The sequence below is a fragment of the Cervus canadensis genome, chromosome 2 (genome assembly GCF_019320065.1).
Source record: "Cervus canadensis isolate Bull #8, Minnesota chromosome 2, ASM1932006v1, whole genome shotgun sequence".
Lineage (NCBI taxonomy): Eukaryota > Metazoa > Chordata > Mammalia > Artiodactyla > Cervidae > Cervus > Cervus canadensis.
In genome coordinates this window covers 55,935,268-55,954,897 of record NC_057387.1, presented here as the reverse complement: position 1 = coordinate 55,954,897, position 19,630 = coordinate 55,935,268, and the positions used below count along the sequence as shown (strand labels likewise).

Sequence of the window (19,630 nt, the reverse complement as noted above, 5' to 3'; positions counted from 1 at the left end):
GGATTCAGAATATCAAGGGACTTGGGGTGGGGGTGGGTGGGTAAGAGAACTGGGTATTTACAAAATAAACTGACACAGGTCAAGAAGTAGAAAATAGAATGAAGACCGTTTTTCTTGCTCCACGTGTGGTATTCTGATGACTTCCTACTTCCACTGACCCTAGTCTGTGTTTATACATGAGCCACACACCGGGATAAAATTTGTGCTAGAGTATGTGGTCACGAGAGTCCTAAGGGTAAAAAGGTAAAAGGAACCTCAGGGGAGAATTTTAAAACTATTTTAAAAAATAGGATAACATACCTTATGTATCATTATAACTCATTTACCATGCCTTCCTGTCAAAATGAACTCTGATCTGAAGACAAAAGATGAAACCCACACATGCTATTACCCTGTTCTTAAGATCACTCTTGAATTTAAAAGGGTCTCATTTATTCTAGAAGCATTCAAAATCTTGAGAAGTTCACTGCTGTGCTCAGATTGAAGCAGGATAATTGTCTGATTCTACTTGACATGCCAGGAACTTGGACTCACTCTCTACACCCCAGGTTGATTAATGCCTTGTTGGAGGACAATCACTCAAAGGAATTTAATTTAGTCAAGGCCCCAGATAGGGCAGGATAACCCGACGTCAAGGCCCCACTGTTTGGACAAGCTGAAAGCCGAGGTCAGGAAGGGAGGGAGAATATTCCAACACACATTTACCTTTCGTAACCTCAGCGCAAGAACAATGGATCTTGTGCACAGGATAAGAGATGCCAAGCAAATCACAATGACAAATGCATCAAACACCAGGACATACTGAGTGTTTTTCTGAACTGAGAAACAAAAACAGAATTCAAACGTCAAACACACCTTACTTGGGAATAATTTCCAAACAATATGGCACCTGGAAAATAAGATCAAATGATAAATGCTTCAACATCAGAAACAAATTACACTGCATTCATTCAGAGGTTCACAAACAAGGCAATCATTCCCTGATGTCGAATTATACATTTAAAAACATATACATTCTTAACAGATATACTAAAATGTATTTATAAATATTTACTGTAGAGTAGAATTCAATAGAAGGTGGTCCATTTGGACCCTATTCAAAAAAGGCAAAACTACTGACATACTCTTGAGTTCTCTCACACAAAATCAAAAACATAAGTTCTCCATTAATGAGGGAACAAACATTTTAAAGGGCTTCCCTGGGTTGTGAAGATCCCCTGGAGGAGGGCATGGCAATCCACTTCAGTATTCTTGCCTGGAGAATCCTCATGGACAGAGGGCTACAGTCCATGGGGTCGCAAAGAGTCAGACATGACTGACCAACTAACTAGGCACAGCACAAACATTTTAAAATCCACCACTCAAAATCCCCGTTTCTGCTTCTCAATCTTACTACGCACTTTCCCAGCAAAGAGTGCCAATTCAATAAGCTCTTCTTGCATGTGGGAAAAACAACCACTTGGAATGAAAGTACAGAGAGTAGTAATCAGATTTGTGTCTATTGTTTTGGAGTATAGTTGCTTTACAAAGTGTATAGCAAAGTGAATCAGCTGTACATATATATACATTCCCCCTCTTTTTTTTTTTTTAAAGATTTCCTTCACATTTAGTCACCACAGAGCATTGAGATCTGGATCCTGGAACACACAGTAGCACAGGGAGTGTACTAGAGGAAGACCAAACTATAAGCTGAGCTTCTCTCAGATTTTGTGGTGTTGACCTAAATCCCAAAGACGGCTCTCGTCACTGGCAGCTTGCTGTTCTCTCCCAGCCCCCAGCTCCTCCACCCTGAGGCCACTCTGGTCTTCCTTCTTCCCTGCTCCGCGCTCTCTCTCTCTCCCTCTGCCCCTCTCCCTCTCTCCCCGCAGGGACATTGCACCTCTGCCAGGAACAGCACCCTCCCCCATCACGCATGGGGATTATTCAGCCTTGAGTATTTTCCTCCTCAGAACAGAATCCCCTAAATTCCCATCCCTATTAACCCTTCCCTCCAAACCCTATCATAGCCCTATCCACAAGTGTACACACCTGTAGCTCCATTCACTCCCCTTTGCTTGATGGGCACTGAACTCTAGTTGCATATTCAAAGACAGCGCAGCAAGGCGCACAGAGACAGTATAAAATGAAAAAGGACAATCTCTGGAGCCTGAGACCTGGCTCTGAATCTCGACTCTGCACTCAGAAGTTGTGGAGTCTTGGGGAAGTTGCCTCAGTTTCCTCATCCAAAACAATGGGTACAATGAAAAAAAAAAAGAAAAAAACTATTTTAGAGGGCTATCATGAGGATCCAGTAAGTTCATATACGAAAGCACCTAGAACTGCCCCATACACATAATAACAAACACAGCAGTTACTATACCATTCGATGTTCATCTTCCCCACTACATGATTGGTTCTGGGAAGCAGGGACTGGATATATTTTGTTCAACACTACAATGCCTGTGCTTAGCATAATGCTTCAGCATGCTTACAGATCAGTACAGTGACCCCAGCAGAACATAAGCAGACGACCATAATCTAAGTTGGAATCTGTGAAGGTTTGAGCAACGTCAGAGGCAGAGAAGACACAGCAGGATAAGGCACAAGGCAGCAAGAGATGAAGAAGAGAGACTCAGTGGGACTTAGGGAGTAAGGAAGGACTGACCGAGGACCTCTTCTCGGTCTTGGGTCCACTGGCTCAGTTTGGACATTCATGACAGGAGAGGACGACTTGGTGGCGACTAAAACCGTGGGCTTCAGCCAATCAGAGATGGCAGACAGGAATGCAGACTAGGAAGGATGAGGGCTGCGGGCAGCAGGGTGGCAATGTCTGGGAATTAGGAGAGGAGACACACTCAGGAACCAGATGGAGAAAGGCCAGGGGAGCAGGAAGCAGGATTGGGGACAGGCAACCTTCAGGAGCGTCTGAAGTCAGGGTGCTCCACAGAGACACCTCTGCAGAGAAGGCATTGAAGAGGAAGATGGGAGCGTGTCCACAGATTTAGAGATAATAATGGCGTGAGCATCTCGGCACGTGTCTGAGAGCAGCTCATCCAGTGGGCTATGTGTATGGCAGCTAGTAAATTCAGTAATTCACTGAGCGAGTTGGCTAGCCTTGCTCAGCTTTGGGTGCCGTGGGTACCACATGGAAGCATAGCCGTAGCACTTTCATACACTGTCAGGAAATCAGGCAAATGATCCTTGTTAGTGTCTCACACGGAGCACTTACCTCCCTCTTTAGCATTTTCCACTTCACAAGTTTAAGTTATCTTGAGATACTATCTAATAGGTAGGTAAGAACACAACCTGACCAAATCCAAGACCACCATTATTTATTTTTTTTTTTTTTTTGGAGAGAATAGGGGCAGTTCTTGGAAAGATAGGGCTGAAATCTTTTTTAAAAAAATGCAAGCACAGCATCTAGTACCTTCCTTTCTGACCTATAACTAGAATAAAATCTCTAAGACTGCTTGGATTGGGCCTTATTTACAGTTAAGAAAACTGAGGCCTGGAACTAAGAAGATAAATCATCCCTCATAACAGAGAAATAAGTATTATATTTTTAAAATTTGATTTATTGAGATTAGTTTGATATGTTACAAAAAGTATTTTATAAACATCATGTGTATGTTAGTAGCTTAGTCATGTCCAACTCTTTGCAACCCCATGGACTGTAGTCCACCAGGCTTCTCTGTCCATGGAATTCTCCAGGCAAGAATACCGGAGTGACTTTCTATTTCCTTCTCCAGGGGATCTTCCTGACCCAGGGATCCAACCCAGGTCTCCTGCATTGCAGTTAGACTCTTTACCATTTGAGCTACCAGGGAAGCCCAAACATCATAACTGCTTTCTTATTCTACTGACACTAAGTTATTTCCACAAGAGCAGTTCCCAAAACTGGGTCTGCAAAACTCTAGTCCAGAGAGTTGCTTCTGGCAACCTGGTTAGGGAAATCCTACCCCACCACCCAGTCCTTCCAGGGCCCTGAGAAGTCCCCCACACACCACCACTGCCACCTGTGGGACCCAGACCAACGCGTCACACACTTACTGGACCCCTTCCCCTGGGACGTTCATTCACATCACCTCTCATGGGGAGTCCTGCCTATCAGCACACATCCCCTCCAGCTCCCTTCACACACTTACTGGACCCCTTCCCCTGGGACATTCATTCACATCACCTGTGGACCAGGAGTCCTGCCTGTCAGTACACACCCCCTCCAGCTCCCTTCACACACTTACTGGACCCCTTCCCCTGAGACATTCATTCACATCACCTGTGGACGGGGAGTCCTGCCGGTCAGTACACACCCCCTCCAGCTCCCAGGCTCAAATGGCTACATTTACAAATCAAGTTAACATGAAGGTTAGTGATGTACTGGGAATGGGTATTAGAAGTCGTAAAAGGCAACTTTGAGTTTGTATGTGAAAATGGTCATCCTCTCTTTTTTTTGGATATCTTCTTTTATTTCACCTTGAGACAACAATTAACGACAAAGCTAGAGAAGTGTCAAGGGAAGTGCCTGGATGTGAATGAATCTCAGAATGTTTTGCAAATAGCACAAGGACCCCCTAAGAGGTCACACTTGCCTTTGTTCCCCTCCCCCAAAACCAGGGCAATCAATCCACCAGACAGCTTCCTAGACAGAAAAAAAAATCCATTTTCTAAGCTGTTTTCCAAACTTCAGGTTTCTAAGACTTGTCAAATTATTTTAAATTTGCTCTCTTCTGGTCATGGAATCTGATTTTATAGGGCGCAGCTTTGGAAGAAGAATATGTAAATATTTCTAGATGTGAGATTGTGTTTCTCCCCACTGGCCACAAGAGGGAGCCAGAGCTCCTCTCTTCTGAGTAAAGGCTCAGAGAAAACTTGCCAGTGTGGTCAGCGTGCCCGTGGGGAGGAAGGAAACCGGGTTCTGGCAAACTGTTTAACTAACTTATTTGGTCAAATGACTGTTACAAACCACATTTCCTATACGACCAGGGTTAGCTTTGTTCACATAAAATAGTTGCAGCCTACACGTGGCCTTGGAAAATTCGCATCTGGTCTGTGCCTTTCTGTACGGAGAAGGCTGAGGAGTAGTAACCATTTTTTAACAGAAACTAAAAGCGTGTATTCTGATCAGAGGTTGAGTCAGCAAATGGAACTACAAAGCCAAAACTTCAGAATCATCTGCCCAGGTGGCATGAATGGTAAAGAACCCACCTGCCAGTGCAGGAGACACAAGAGAGTGAGTTCGATCCCTTGGTGGGAAAGATCCCCTGGAGGAGGAAATGGTAACTCACGCCAGTATTCTTGCCTGGAAAAATTCCATGGTCAGAGGAATGGTGGGCTACAGCCTATGGGATCGCAAAGAGCGCGCGCGCGCGCGCGCACACACACACACACGTATTATATAGCTGAAAAGCCACAAAATGAGTCTAATTTAAAACTAATACAAAATGGTCAGGAACCACAAGTATTTTACATTTTATTTTGTTCTAAGATTTGGTCCAAGGCAGGTTCGGTTAAACAAAACTTGTAAATGAAAAAACACTGACCACCCATCGTTAACATCATCCAAACCCCTCAATGAGAAAGGGGTCTCAGGAGGCCACTTGAGCCTGTGGGTCAAGAAGTGTCTTATGAGTAAGGACTGAGTAACCAACCCAGGTCTGTGCAGGCTGCTCTCTGGGCTCTGAAGGCCTTGATCCTGCCCCACTGTCACAGGCTCAGGGCAAATCAGACCTTTTCCCAGAAGTGTTGCTGTTCTGTACGTCCTGCTCTGCCCCTGTTAAAGTGAACCTTTGCTGTGCCTCCACCACTTACTCTGATCCAGGACAAGCTAGTCTAAGCATGTCAGCGTCCCTCACGAAGGTGTTTTCTTTCTGTCCCAGACTGCTAGCAGTGACTGTCTGCCAACGCTGGCTCTCAGTGCTGGCTTAACACAATCATTCATTGACTACTCAGCATCCTGGAAAGTAAGTACTACGGTTACTCTCACTTTTCAGAGAGAGACACTGTGACGTGGAGAGGCGAAGGAATTTGTCCAAGATCACAGACACAGGAAACAGAACCAAAATCCAAGCCCAGGCAGTCAGGCTCTAGAAACTGCTCCTAACTTCTGGGCAACACAACCTCTCCTACGAGGTCTATAATCCACATTCGCTGAACTGAACAAAAACGCAAAGCTTCAGAGTATGCTTGACAGAAGCAAACATTCAAAGTGTGGTTTTCTGGAGCTCTTTCTTCTTATTATCATCCAAGTAAACCCTTTATATACCCAAATTCCCCAAATGAAGTGTTAAGGATCATTCACAATCCACAATGGGCAAGCATGTAACATACTTACTAGATCCAGAGATTTTCAAGTCTTTACATTCCTCGATTTTGGCATCACTGTTAAAATAGATTTTGATTTTGCCACTGTGAGCTTTATTGTCAAAGACAATCTAGAGACACAAACAGATGAAGAGGTTACAACCCACCACAAAGTATGACACGTTAGATCAGTTCTGCTTAAAACATCAATGGCATCCAAACGGTGTGCTGATCCAAAAGGAATCAGACCAATGAAAATGTCCTCCTCACAAGATCCCTTCATAGCTGCCTATTATTAATGAAAAACTGTGGTCCAAAGCAGGAGTCCCCATCCTCCAGGATCTAATGTCTGATGATCTGAGGTGGAGCTGATGTAATAATAATAGAAATAAAGTGCACAATAAATGTAATGCACTTGAATCACCCCAAAACCATCCTTCCCGAGTGCTGCCTCCCCCCGTCTGTGAAAAAATTGTTTTCCACGAAACTGGTCCTTGGTGCCAAAAAGATGCTGGTTCAAGGGGTGTATACATGAAATTCTACTAAACCCACATTCAGATTCAGAGAAACCCTGATGCAAAACAGCCAACTGGTCTGAGGAACGAAAATGAGAATTCACCACCAATTTCTGACAAGAGAACACAAAGATGTCATTTATTACCCTGAGTGGAATTTATAAGCATTTGCTTCAATTTAGCCCTTTGGGTATGAGATTCTAGGCTTTTACTATGCTAGAGATTATTTTTCTATTTGCTTCAGGCACTATATATAATGTTTTCAGAAGTGTTACATACAATGCTTTCAGATATGGCAAAGATTGCTCCAAGGTTATGGTTTGAATTTAAGATTTCCAAATGCCCTCAATCTTTCACATTATATATCAAGCATTTAAAGTGTATAAGTGACATATACAGAGTATGTTAGGACTTAAGGGAAGCATGTTCGGGGCCTTCCTGGAGGGAACGAGGCCTTGAATGGCAGGACTAGTGGGAGTTTAGTCCGAGCTCATAGGTACAGAAGTGAGGCCTGCAGAGCTTAATTCTCTAACCTCTGGTGTGGTCATGGAGATATTCTTGGATTACACTGAGAATGTGTAGCATGCACGTGGTTTGTGTTCAAAGATGCTCACTTGTGGGTTCAATCATAGATGTGATCATGGGTTCAATCATAGCTGAACCTACATGTTCAGCTCTCCAAGCTCTTCACCTTGGATTTCATAATGCGTTTTGCAATGTGCAGGTCACTCCAGGAGATAAATCATGCTACTTTCTGCTCCAGACATTCTTCCCTACTTACACATCACAACTTATAATTACTTTTATTTCTTTGTTGACCTGTTTTTCTATCTGTCTTTCCCACTAGGGTATAAGCTTCCTGAGGGCCATGGTACCTCTAGAGCATGACACCCTGCCTGCTGCCTCGTAGGGACTCAGAGAGCACTTAGCGATTGTGGTTAAATGAAGCACACTTCCAAACTGCTAAAACAGCAACGACACATAACATCCAGTTTAGCATTCAGTTTTGCCCATCACTAAACATGAGAGAAGGAAGGGGGAAAGAGGGAGGAAGGAAGGAAAGAAGGGAAGGAAGAAAGAAGGTAGGAAGGAAGGATTCCAGGGCACATGGCCACCCGTCCAAAAATAAAAGCTGCAGCAATTGCGGCTTTGCAGACTGGCCTTCAGCTCAAGGGGGCAGTTTCTGCCTTGAGGTTTGAAAACATTTGCTACAACATTTGCAAAGACCTCCCTTAGAAAGCAGGAAAAATATAGACACTCCAAGCCCTGGTCATAAACTTTTTTTAAAAAAAGTATTAGGAAAGTAGGAAGTCAAAGTCCACTTTGAAAACTCCTCTTTTCAACCCAGAAATCTAGTTTTAAAAAGTTGGAACAGGCTTGCCTCATTTTTAGAAGTCACAGCCTCTGGACCAACGATGCTATAGCATGGCATTCAAACTGTTTTAAACACACTTTTGTATAATACATCTATAGGCAGTTACATTGTACACTCTGCACCTACAACAGGAGTCAAGGAAAAGGATAAAAAGTGGCTTAGTGAAGTAGATACTTGCCATATTCTGAAATACGTAACAGTCTGGAAGCTCTCGGGAATGAATCGTCTGCAGGTCAATGCCTTTGAGTTGAAAGGAGATGTCAACTTGCAAGAGCCTGAATAAAAACATATTACTAGATATAAATTATCACAGTCTTCCTACCCTACTCTCCCTTCCCCATCCCTGTGTCCTGAGTAATGAGACTTAAAAATGTATTTACTGGGGCTTCCCTGGTGGCTCAGTGGTAAAGAATCCACCCACCACATCAGAAGACATGGGTTTGATCCGTGATCTGGGAAGATCCCACATGTCACAGAGCAACGAAGTCTGTGCATCACAACTATTGCACCTGTGCTCTCAAGCCCGGGAGCCACAACTACTGACCTCACATGCTGCAACAACTGAAGCCCGCGCCCTAGAGCCTGTGCTTTTCACTGCAATGAGAAGCCCTCGCACCCCAACTAAGAGAAACCCCCACGCAACGCAACTAGAGAAAGCCAGCACAGTGTTGAGTCTTCGCTACTGCGCAGGCTTTCTCTAGTTGCCGTATGTCTCAGGGAACTCAAACAGGGGCTCTGTATCAGCCCAGAGCGGTGGGCGGGGGGTGGGGAGATGGGAGGGAGGTTCAAAAGGGAGAGGACATGTGTATACCTGTGGCTGATTCATGCTAAAGTTTGACAGAAAACAACAAAATCCGGTAAAGCAATTATCCTTCAATTAAAAAATAAATTTGAAAAAAATTAATTTAAAAAAATGTATTTACCGATAAAATTCCAGCCTGAAGAATGATGAATTCTTCCAGTCCTGAGTGTCCTTGGAGAGGGCCTCAAGGTCTAGGTGAATGCAGTCTAGGGCCATGAAAGAACCACAGTGACTGTCAGGTAAGAATCAGATGCTAAAACCAGAAGGCCAAAGTGTGATGAGAAGCAGGAGGCTCACCAAGTTCCAAAGCATCTCAAATATTTATTTATCACAACAGAAAGACCAGTAACTTTACAGTGGAGAACCTGGCAGGTCCCACCCTAGCCACATGATCAAAGTTAACATCATCAGGAATGAGATAAAGACACATCATAAGCCTCCTGAAATCATGTACCATCTGTGTGGCATTTCCACACCAAATACATAACCTCAATCCAGTCACAAAGAAACAGGAAAATTCAAGGGAGGGACATTCTACTCCCTAAAAATGTTAAGATCATAAAAAAAAAAAAAAAGCCCCAAACTTCATTTTTCTCCAGATTATAGGTGCCTAAAGATACATGACACCTAAGTACAGTGTGTGATGCTGGATCAAAAAGTTGGGTGTGGCTTTTGCTGTAGAGAATATTAGGGCAATTGATGAAATGTGAATAGGCTTTGTAGATTATACTGTTGTATCCATGTTAACTCATGTTTTTGAACACTGTATAGTTTGGGGACAGAAACACAAGTATTTTGGGCTTCCCTGGTGCTTCAGACAGTACAGTCTGCCTGAAATACAAAAGACCCAGCTTTGATCCCTGGGTCAGGAAGACCTCCTGGAGAAGGAAATGGCTACTCACATCAGCATTCTTGCCTGGAAAATCCTATGGACAGAGGGAGCCTAGTGGGCTACAGTCCATGGAGTCGCAAAGAGTCGGACACAACTGAGCAACTGACACTTCTACTTTCCTTTCTTTATACAGGTATTTAGAGGCAGAGACATCATGTCTGTCCCTTATTCTCATGTTTCAGGAGAAATTTTTATATGTAGGAAGAATGATAAAGCAAATGTGGTAAAGTTAGCTTTTTTGGTTGAGTACCTTTGTTTAGCATTTGGGAAGGTTAGATGAAAGGTATACAAGGACATCTTTGTGCTAGCTGGCAAGCTTTCTATTTAGTCCAATACTTTTTCCAAAGAAAAAAATTAAGAGAGAGGAAAGGAACTTAGACTGTATTTAAATAAAAACGAATTAGGAGCTGTAAACTATATAAGAATGATTCCAAGACCTTCACATAAAAATTAGTCTCATTGTTTTGTAGCCTAACACCTTGGCAGGAAACTGAGGCGGCCTGGAGACAATGAACACCTTTCATGGTCAATGCCTTTCAAGGCCATCCAGCCCTGATGCCAGAACTGGTGTGAACCAGCCTGGCCGGCTCTTATCCGGGCTGTTGCTGCACCTTGGCACCGCCTCGAAAATAGGAAAGTCAGGGCCTCTGCAATGCCAGACACTAGCTAGGTGCTCGAGAATCCGGGAAGGGCCCATGGGTTGTTCTCTGAGAATCTTCTGCCACAGTTCGACTCTTTATTTGCTTATCTATTCCCTCAACTAGAGGGCAAGGTCTGTGAGAGCAAGGGCATAACTGTTGTGGCTGTTAAACACTGCTTAGCATATAGGACACTCAAACTATGGAGGATACACTTACATTTTATGAAAATCAGGTATTCTGGTCTAAAACTGAGGACATGGACCTGAGTGGACAATTCAACAGCCACAATATTTAAGGGCAGGTGTCATAGGGGGTGTCTCCCGGTGTTTGGCAAATGGACCATTAGGGTCGAGAAGCAATTGAGTGTTGTTTTCCTGACTGGGCCTTGATTGATACAGTGAGGCTAGATAATCAAAAGAAACTCACTTTTTATAGAAAAAGACTCATGATGATGAAAATAGCAAACACATATGGGGACTTACTCTCTGCCAGGCATTGTGCTTGGGGTTTAATATGTTCTCTTGTTTAATGCATCATCTTGTTTAACTCCTGAAGCAATCTTATGAGATGGACACTATTGCTGCCATTTTACAGATGGACCAACCAAGGCACAGGGAGGCCAAGAAGCTTCCTCAAGGTCACAGAGCTGGTTGGTGGGCAACCAGAATTTAAGTCCACATGTGCTCAGTTCCAGAGCCTGAGTTCTTCACCAGTACACTGATGAGGCTGACCCCTGAGCTTCTATTTCAGAAACTCAGGAGACCCCGCTTTCTACCTGATGCTCAGTAAATATCTGCTGAAAGCTTTCAGAGGCCAGGCCGCTGAAGACAGCAATGACCAAGATAGACAAGGTCCATATGGAGCTTACACTGTAGTGGGGGATATAAACCAAGAATGAAAAATACACACAAGGCAATTTCACAGTATGCACACGACTGCAAAGACAGAGCGAAGTCATGGGGGGTCAGAGGGTGGGGTGGCCCTACCAGGGGAGAACTGCTGGGGAGGGGCTGTGAGGCCCCTGGGCGGTTTGAGCTGACACCTGAGGGAGGAAGGACCCCAGCTGAGCACAGATCCAAGGGGAGTGCTCCAGACAGAACAAACCTTGTGGTACATATATACAGTGGAATATTACTCAGCTATAAAAAAGAACTCGTTTGAGTCAATCTGAATGAAGTGGATGAGCCTAGAGCCTATGGTACAGAGTGCAGTAAGTCAGAAAGAGAAAGACAAATATTGTATATGAAGGCATATTATGGAATCTAGAAAGATGGTACTGATGAAGCTCCAAGCAGGGCAGCAGTGGAGACGCAAACACAGAGAATGGACTTGTGGACACAGTTGGGGGAAGGAGAGGCTGGGACAAATTGAGAGAGTAGCATGGAAACATACACATTACATATGTAAAATAGATAGCCAGTGGGAATTTGCTGGGTGATGCAGTGAGCTCAACCCAGTGCTCTGCGACAACCTAGAGGGGTGGGATAGGGTGGGAGACAGGAAGGAGGTTCAGGATGGAGGGGACATATGTATACCCACGGCTGATTCATGCTGATGTATGGATAAAACCATCACAACACTGTAAAGCAATTATCCTCCAATTAAAAAAAAATTTTTTTTTTTAAGTGAGCACTAACATCCAGGCCAGAAAACTCTTGACTTGTTTGGGGGCTTCCCTGGTGGCTCAGATAGTAAAGAGTCTGCCTGCAATGCAGGAGACCCGAGTTCAATCCCTGGGTTGGGAAGATCCCCTGGAGAAGGAAATGGCAACCCACCCCAGTACTCTTGCCCGGAAAATCCCATGGATGGAGGAGCCTGGCAGGCTATAGTCCATGGGGTCGTAAAGAGTCAGACACGACTGAGCGACACTAAGATCAAGGTCAGAAAGATCTTGACTTGTTTAACAAGCAGCAAAGAGGTGGGAACAATGAACTCGGGGTGGGTATGAGGGCCTGAGGGGAGGCAGACAGTTGGCCAGTACTATAGGGACTTGAGGGTTTATTCTAAACAGAACAGGAAGTCACTCACAGATTTTGGGCCAGGGAATAATATGACTCCATTTCCCCAAGGTTTAAAAAAATATCATTCTGATTGCTGAGGGACAGGGCAGTGGGTGAAGATCCAAGCAAGAACGACGGAGGTTTGGAGTACAGAGGTGGCAATGGAAATGCAGAAATCAACACATTCAGGTTTGGGGCTTGAGCAACTGGGACTATGATGGCATGATATGAAAACACTGCTTTCGTTTTCGCGGATGGGGAAGAGTAAGAAAGAAACAGAGTGGTGGGGTGGAGCCAGGCAGGTTTGAAATGTTCTGTTTGAACGCAACAGGTTTGAAATCCTTAGTAGTCGAGTCACAGTGGGGTGAGTGGAGGAGGAGTCTCGAGTTCAGGGAGGAACTGAGCTCAGAGAGGAGGGTGTGGCTTCTGAAAGCTGAAACGGGTGGGCCCCGGTGCCGTGGGGGGGCCTTTGACTATGGCCTCACCTCTGTAACACCAGGCGGACAGGGAGTGGAGAGGGGCTGTGCAAGGAGGCTTGCAGATTATGGTGGCCCATTTCTCCAAGGGCATCAGCAGCTGGGGCAGTGGGGCTCACCAATGGAAGACCCTGGTGACGGTTGGGAGGATTCAGGAGAGAAGGAAGTGAGAGAGGCAAGTGCCTGCCCCAGCAGCTTTTGTAAGGAAACATGCTGATAGGTGGGGCTTCCCTGTCAGCTCAGCTGGTAAAGAATCTGCCTTCAATGCGGGAAACCTGGGATCAATCCCTAGGTCTGGAAGATCACCTGGAGGAGGGCATGGCAACCCACTCCAGTATTCTTGCCTGGAGAATCCCCACAGACAGAGGAGCCTGGCGGTCCACAGTGTCGCCAAGAGTCAGACACGACTGAGAGATTAAGCGCAGCAGGGCACGGCGTACTGATGGGCAGAGGCGTCCCAGCGTGTACAGGGTACACTGAAGGCTGATGGTGATGGGTGGTAGAAAATGTGTGAAGTTGGTAAGAGAGAGATCTGTGCAAAGTCAAAGGCCTTCAGCTGGGGAGTATGGAGCCGGTACTTCCCAAGTTTAATGTGTGTAGATGGAAATGTGGACTCAGCAGCTCTAAGGGGCCCTGAGATTCTGCCTGTCTCACAAGCTCCCAGGTGAGCTCCATGTCACTGGGCTTGGAGAAGCAAAGACCCTTGGTCACTAAATCACGGCATCACCAAGTCTGACTGAGCCTCAGTTTCCTCACCTGTAAAGTGAAGTTCAAACTGAGGATATTTAAGGCCCTTCTATCTCTAACATTCTTATTCTAAAGGAAGAGGAAAAAATAACATTTCAATTAAACTGATCTGAGTAAATGACAATATTCTGAAAGGAGGAGTAATATGTTAAAAATCTATGTGCCGGATATACTATCCTAGGTCTTTTTCTCCTGTATTTCATTCATTCTAAGACACTAATTTTTGTCACTTTCAATTGTTTCTAAAACCGATGAGTCTTTTTTAAAATTGATGACATCTTAGATTCAGAGAAATGTAGCAGTATATGTTAGTCAATGTAATACTATCTGTAAAATTTGCCTTATAAAAGTCTACTTGATTATTCAGATTCTTTCATTATGATAATAGAGTTACACTTTGTTCACACACACACTCAGAACTCTGGACTCTGTCTTACCTTATGCTATACTCATGCACCTGGTGGCAGCAAAACCTAAGAACTGAGTGTTTTTTTAAGAATGGCAAAAGCCCTAAGTAAAAAAACTATCAAACTTCAAACAGAACAAACTTGTATGGGAGTAGCAGCCTCATCATTCAAATGCCTCTCATTTACAGGGCAGAACACTCGAGCAGATGGAAGAACAACCCTCCCAGAGACAAAGGGAGGGTGGAATGGATATGTTCTTACAATGACAGGGGCTAGGAGTACGTCAAGGCTGTATATCATCACCCCGCTTATTTAACTTATATGCAGAGTACATCATGAGAGACGCTGCTGGAATCAAGTTTGCCGGGAGAAATATCAATAACCTCAGATATGCAGATGACACCACCCTTATGGCAGAAAGTGAAGAGGAACTAAAGAGCCTCTTGACGAAAGTGAAAGAAGAGAGTGAAAAAGTTGGCTTAAAGCTCAACATTCAGAAAACTCAGATCATGGGGCATCTCGTCCCATCACTTCATGGGAAATAGATGGGGAGACAGTGGAAACAGTGGCTGACTTTATTTTTCTGGGCTCCAAAATCACTGCAGATGGTGATTGCAGCCATGAAATTAAAAGACGCTTACTCCCTTGGAAGGAAAGTTATGACCAACCTAGATAGCATATTAAAAAGCAGAGACATTACTTTGCCAACAAAGGTCCATCTAGTCAAGGCTATGGTTTTTCCAGTAGTCATGTATGGATGTGAGAGTTGAACTATAAAGAAAGCTGAGCACCAAAGAATTGATGCTTTTGAACTGTGGTGTTGGAGAAGACTCTTGAGGGTCCCTTGGACTGCAAGGAGATTGAACCAGTCCATCCTAAAGGAGATCAGTCCTGGGTGTTCATTGGAGGGACTGACGCTGAAGCTGAAACTCCAATACTTTGGCCACCTGATGCGAAGAGCTAACTCATTGGAAAAGACCCTGATGCTGGGAAAGATTGAGGGCAGGAGGAGAAGGGGTCGACGGAGGATGAGATGGTTGGATGGCATCACCAACTCAATGGACATGGGTTTGGGTGGATTCTGGGAGTTGGTGACGGACAGGGAGGCCTGGCATGCTGCAGTTCATGGGGTCACAAAGAGTCAGACACGACTGAGCGACTGAACTGAGCTGAACTGAATGATGAAGTGGTCATAATGTTTCATGTTAAGAACATGTGGAAAGGACAACTTAAGAAATTCAAAATGCAGTATAGAAAGTGAAGCACCGTATTAGAATGATATCCATCTAAATGTTGTTAAAAAAAAAAAAAGTTATTTTAACAGGATTCACAACAGTCTCCAGTGAAGCTGAATTATAAAGTGACATGTCTAGAGCAGACGGGGGGATATACCCTCAGCATGAATTAAGGGAAACCCTTAGTTTGAACTGTTCTATCAGTCATGCAACTAAACATAAATCCACCGGGGAAGCAGTGCACAGCAGATCTCTGCACTGAACACACTGAAAGATGCTCCTCTTAATTGGAAAGATACTGCAAAATTCATAAATTAGTCATCTAGGACAGCTTCTGCTAATTCACCTCCTTAAACTATAACACCACACCAATAAAGTCAAACTCAATCCATATTTATACTGTCTGCAGGCTTCCTCCAAGGTGTCTAAGACCAGAAAATCTAAAACCCAGTATCAAGTGTTTTTAAGAATATTTTTACACCTTTTGAATAGATACATCAAAAAGTTCTGTTTGACAAGTTATTTTTAATAACTCAAAAGATACAATCAGCTGGCTTCAGCAGTCTCTTAAAGTCAAGTTAATAATCAACTTCCCTCTATTTGGTTAAAAATGGTCTATATGATAGAAAGGAAGTGACCAAGAACACCACTGCCTGATAGTCTGGGAATAAATCCTGCTTTCTGCACTATGTCTCACCTAGCCACTGATACCTACTTTGGCCACATTTCTTTAATCATTTTTCCAAGAAAAATCAATTGAGGAAAACAACATAAGAATCACTGGGAAACAGTCATATGATTCATCCAATTAAGTCTCACATTTTTAAAAGGACACGTGGCCAGTAGTTTATTGTAAGTAGTTTATTGTAGGAGGGTCACTGGACAAGCTTTGAGCTCCGCCTCTCAGGACTCTCATCACTCTTACAGGAACTGCCCAAGATGGGGAGCACAGCTGACAGCTCAGGAAAGAGATTCGGGGTGAAACCGGATCAGCCCCTGCAGACTGACTACAAGACAGCTCTCAGGATAGGAGATCCTGTGCTGCTGCTGCTGCTAAGTCACTTCAGCCGCGTCCGACTCTGTGTGACCCCATAGACGGCAGCCCACCAGGCTCCTCTGTCCCTGGGATTCTCCAGGCAAGCATACTGGAGTGGGTTGCCATTTCCTTCTCCAAGAAGATCCTGTGAGGCAATAAGATAAGGCTGCTGGCCACAGAACTAGCTATTGATGGGTCTCTGGAAGCAGCCTGACAGTGCTGGCTTGGGGCTGTTCGTTTTAGAGGCAAGAGGACAGGACGCATTTACTCGTGAAAGATTCTAAACAGATAGCCTGCTGAAAAAAAGCATGAGAAGCTTTGTTTTATACGGATGTCCCTCTATTATATTACCAAAACACCTTAAAATCAAGTTACAGGAAATATGGGCAAATGAACTATGAAGCTCTCTTTTTAATAAAACCACTCCAAATTTACACTGCTACTAGGACCTTGATTCCTGACCTGTTAGCTAACTGAGGAGCCATGACAGATTATCTCTGCAACCCTAGCCCTAGTTCATAAAACACTGAATGCTTGAGGTGTGGAAACTGTGCACCAGAGGTTTGTTGAATGAATGACAAAATCTCCAGAGCCTCAAGTCAAATACTTTGCATTTACATATGGTATGCTCTTAAATTCTTAAGAGCATGTCATAAAACAATTCTACGTAATGAGATGTTAACTTTTGCCAAACGATCTCCAGAGAAAATGAGTTATTAATCACAATTCTCCTTTGAAGAGCATTAATATATTTAACAAATGATCCACTTCAGTATTCTTGCCTGGAAAATCCCATGGACAGAGGAGCCTAGAAGGCTACAGTCCATAGGATCTCAAAGAGTCAGACATGACTGAAGGGCTGGGCATGAGTGCGTATGCAAAAGCAAGCATACCAAGCATTTTAACCCACAATATGTCATTTAACAAATACAAACTCACTTTTGTTTTGTTTTGTTTTGTTTCAAAAAGCCTAATCACCTTATCATGGAGAAAAAAACTTAAACAGGAAACACCTGTGCATTTACCCTAAACCCAACAATCTTGAGTTGCACCAAAGAGATCCACAAATGTTCCTGGTCCAATCACAGCAGACCCACAGTTTTCTGAGCCAAAGCCCTTGGCAGGCAAATGTTAAATCCTCAAACAGACTAGCTGAGTGGTTTCATTTGGGTTTCCTGTGCACGAGGGTGTTTTTCACTCTTACCACAGAGATGATAAAGGCAAGAAATGAAATTACCATTGCGTTACCTATTTCAATGTCGCTGTCAATATTCAGTGTCTCATTAGAAGGAAACATGGTCCCTTTCTTGTAATGCTGCTTACAGACTTTTAAAGCAATCCTGTTGTCTTCGCTTTCTCCATAACCAAGGGTCCCCAGAGATAAGTTCCTTAGCCGATGAAACTATTAAAAAAAGTTAAATAAAAATACTTATGAGCCTAACAAGTTTCATCAGAAGTTACAGCACATGGAACATACATTTAACTTTTTTTCATTTGTTTATCTCATATTCCTCAACAGAACTCCCCAAAAGTAAAATACCACAAGGTAATTTTCTTGGGTTGAGTAAAAACACACTGCCCCACAGTACCTGAAACTAAAGTAAACATGTGGACAGAGGCTCCCAACTACTCAGCGCCAAAGACAAGGTCCTGCCTATCCTCTGACCTCCTAACCCACTATGGGCCTCTGGCTCCACCCACCACCTCCCAAGCCCTGTGAGCTTCCAGGCAGTTCCTGGAACTCTCAAGGCACACTCCCGCCTGGGGCCTTTGATGTGGCCTTTGCCTAGAAGCCCAGGTTATCTATCTGCAAGGTTCACTTCAGACCTTGATGCGAATATTATTGCCTCCAGGAGGCCTGTCCTTATCACCCAGTGAAAATTATAAACATCTATCTCTGGTATACAGGCATCAACAGGCAGTCCAGTCTCCTCCCCTGCTTTATTCCAGTTATCATTTTCCACATATCTCTGAGGACCTAAGCCATCCACACCCACAGCTTACATTAACACAGCTTTCCCATCTGCCTATCTGCACTAACAGGGTTTTGCTGGCCCCCATCTCACCAAAGAACTGGTGCTTTTAAATTGTGGTCTTGGAGAAGACTCTTGAGAGTCGCTTGGACAACACGGAGATCAAACCAGTCAATCCTAAAGGAAAGCAACCCTGAATATTCACTGGAAGGACTGATGCTGAAACTGAAGCTTCAGTACTTTGGCCACCTGATGTGAAGAGCCAACTCACTGGAAAAGCCCCTGATGCTGAGAAAGATTGAGGGCAGGAGGAGAAGGGGGTGACAAAGGATGAGATGGTGTCACCGATTCAATGGACAAGAATTTGAGCAAACTCCAGGAGATAGGTGAAGGGCAGGGAAGCCTGGTGTGCTGCAGTCCATGGGGTTGCAAAGAGTCAGGTACAACTTAGCAACTGAACAGCAACTGTCTTTATTAACATGGATTTATTATTCCAGGAAACTTTTCCCCAGGAACTTAAAAACAATAACTGTATTGTTTATTTCAGAAACATTAAAAAACCTCAAACAAATGACCTATTTGAAGATTCAGTCTAACAACTTCCAAGACTTTGAATACCTCCCCAAACTCTCACAGGGGTTTGGGGATATAGGATTGCTATATCCACCAATCCTAAACTATTATATGATGACCTTTACCCAATTCTTATCAAGCTCCCCTCACACTGAAAGATCTGCCTTAAACCAGACCTCAAAATCTGTATCTGGAGCTTGCACTCTGCACCCTACGGAAAATAGTCAAGGGAGCACCTCTGTTACTACTGTTAGCAGTGAATTTAGTTTTGTTCTCAATATGTTTTGTTTTGTTTGTTTTTGGTGGGGTGGTATTTTCAAGGAATCAGCATTTAGTACTATTTTACTTCTTTTCATTTGCCTGGCTCTCACCTCTAGAATTAAGTTCTATAAGGACAGGGGTTTTGTCTCTTTTATTCATGATGTATCCCCAGTGTGTTGAATAGTACCTGGTACATAATAGGTACCAAAATATTTACGGACTGAGTAAATGGATGAATGAATGAATGAACAAGAAAGAATAAGTATTTCTCTCCTTTAAATACTTTCTTCAGGCCTACCAATTTGGTTTCTCAATACTGTCTAGATACGTCATATCCTACTCCATATTCTTAGGGTTCAGATAGGCTTACTAATGCTAAAACACCAAAATTGAGGCTTAGAATCTTAGATTTGGTCTC

The 19,630-nt window shown here is 43.8% G+C and overlaps 1 protein-coding gene across 5 annotated transcripts in view; it reads right to left on the bottom strand.

Moving 5' to 3' along the window:
- The window catches only part of MCOLN2 (mucolipin TRP cation channel 2), a 60,990-nt gene that overhangs the window by 17,763 nt on the left and 23,597 nt on the right, over nt 1–19,630 (bottom strand). For all 5 annotated transcript variants that reach the window (XM_043460805.1, XM_043460809.1, XM_043460807.1 and 2 more), the window contains exons 4-8: nt 17,654–17,807; nt 9,093–9,177; nt 8,348–8,444; nt 6,311–6,410; nt 706–818 (exon numbers count right to left, since the gene is read on the bottom strand). In XM_043460805.1, coding sequence (XP_043316740.1) covers nt 706–818; nt 6,311–6,410; nt 8,348–8,444; nt 9,093–9,177; nt 17,654–17,807 — 549 coding nt within the window. The remainder of the gene's footprint in view (nt 1–705; nt 819–6,310; nt 6,411–8,347; nt 8,445–9,092; nt 9,178–17,653; nt 17,808–19,630) is intronic.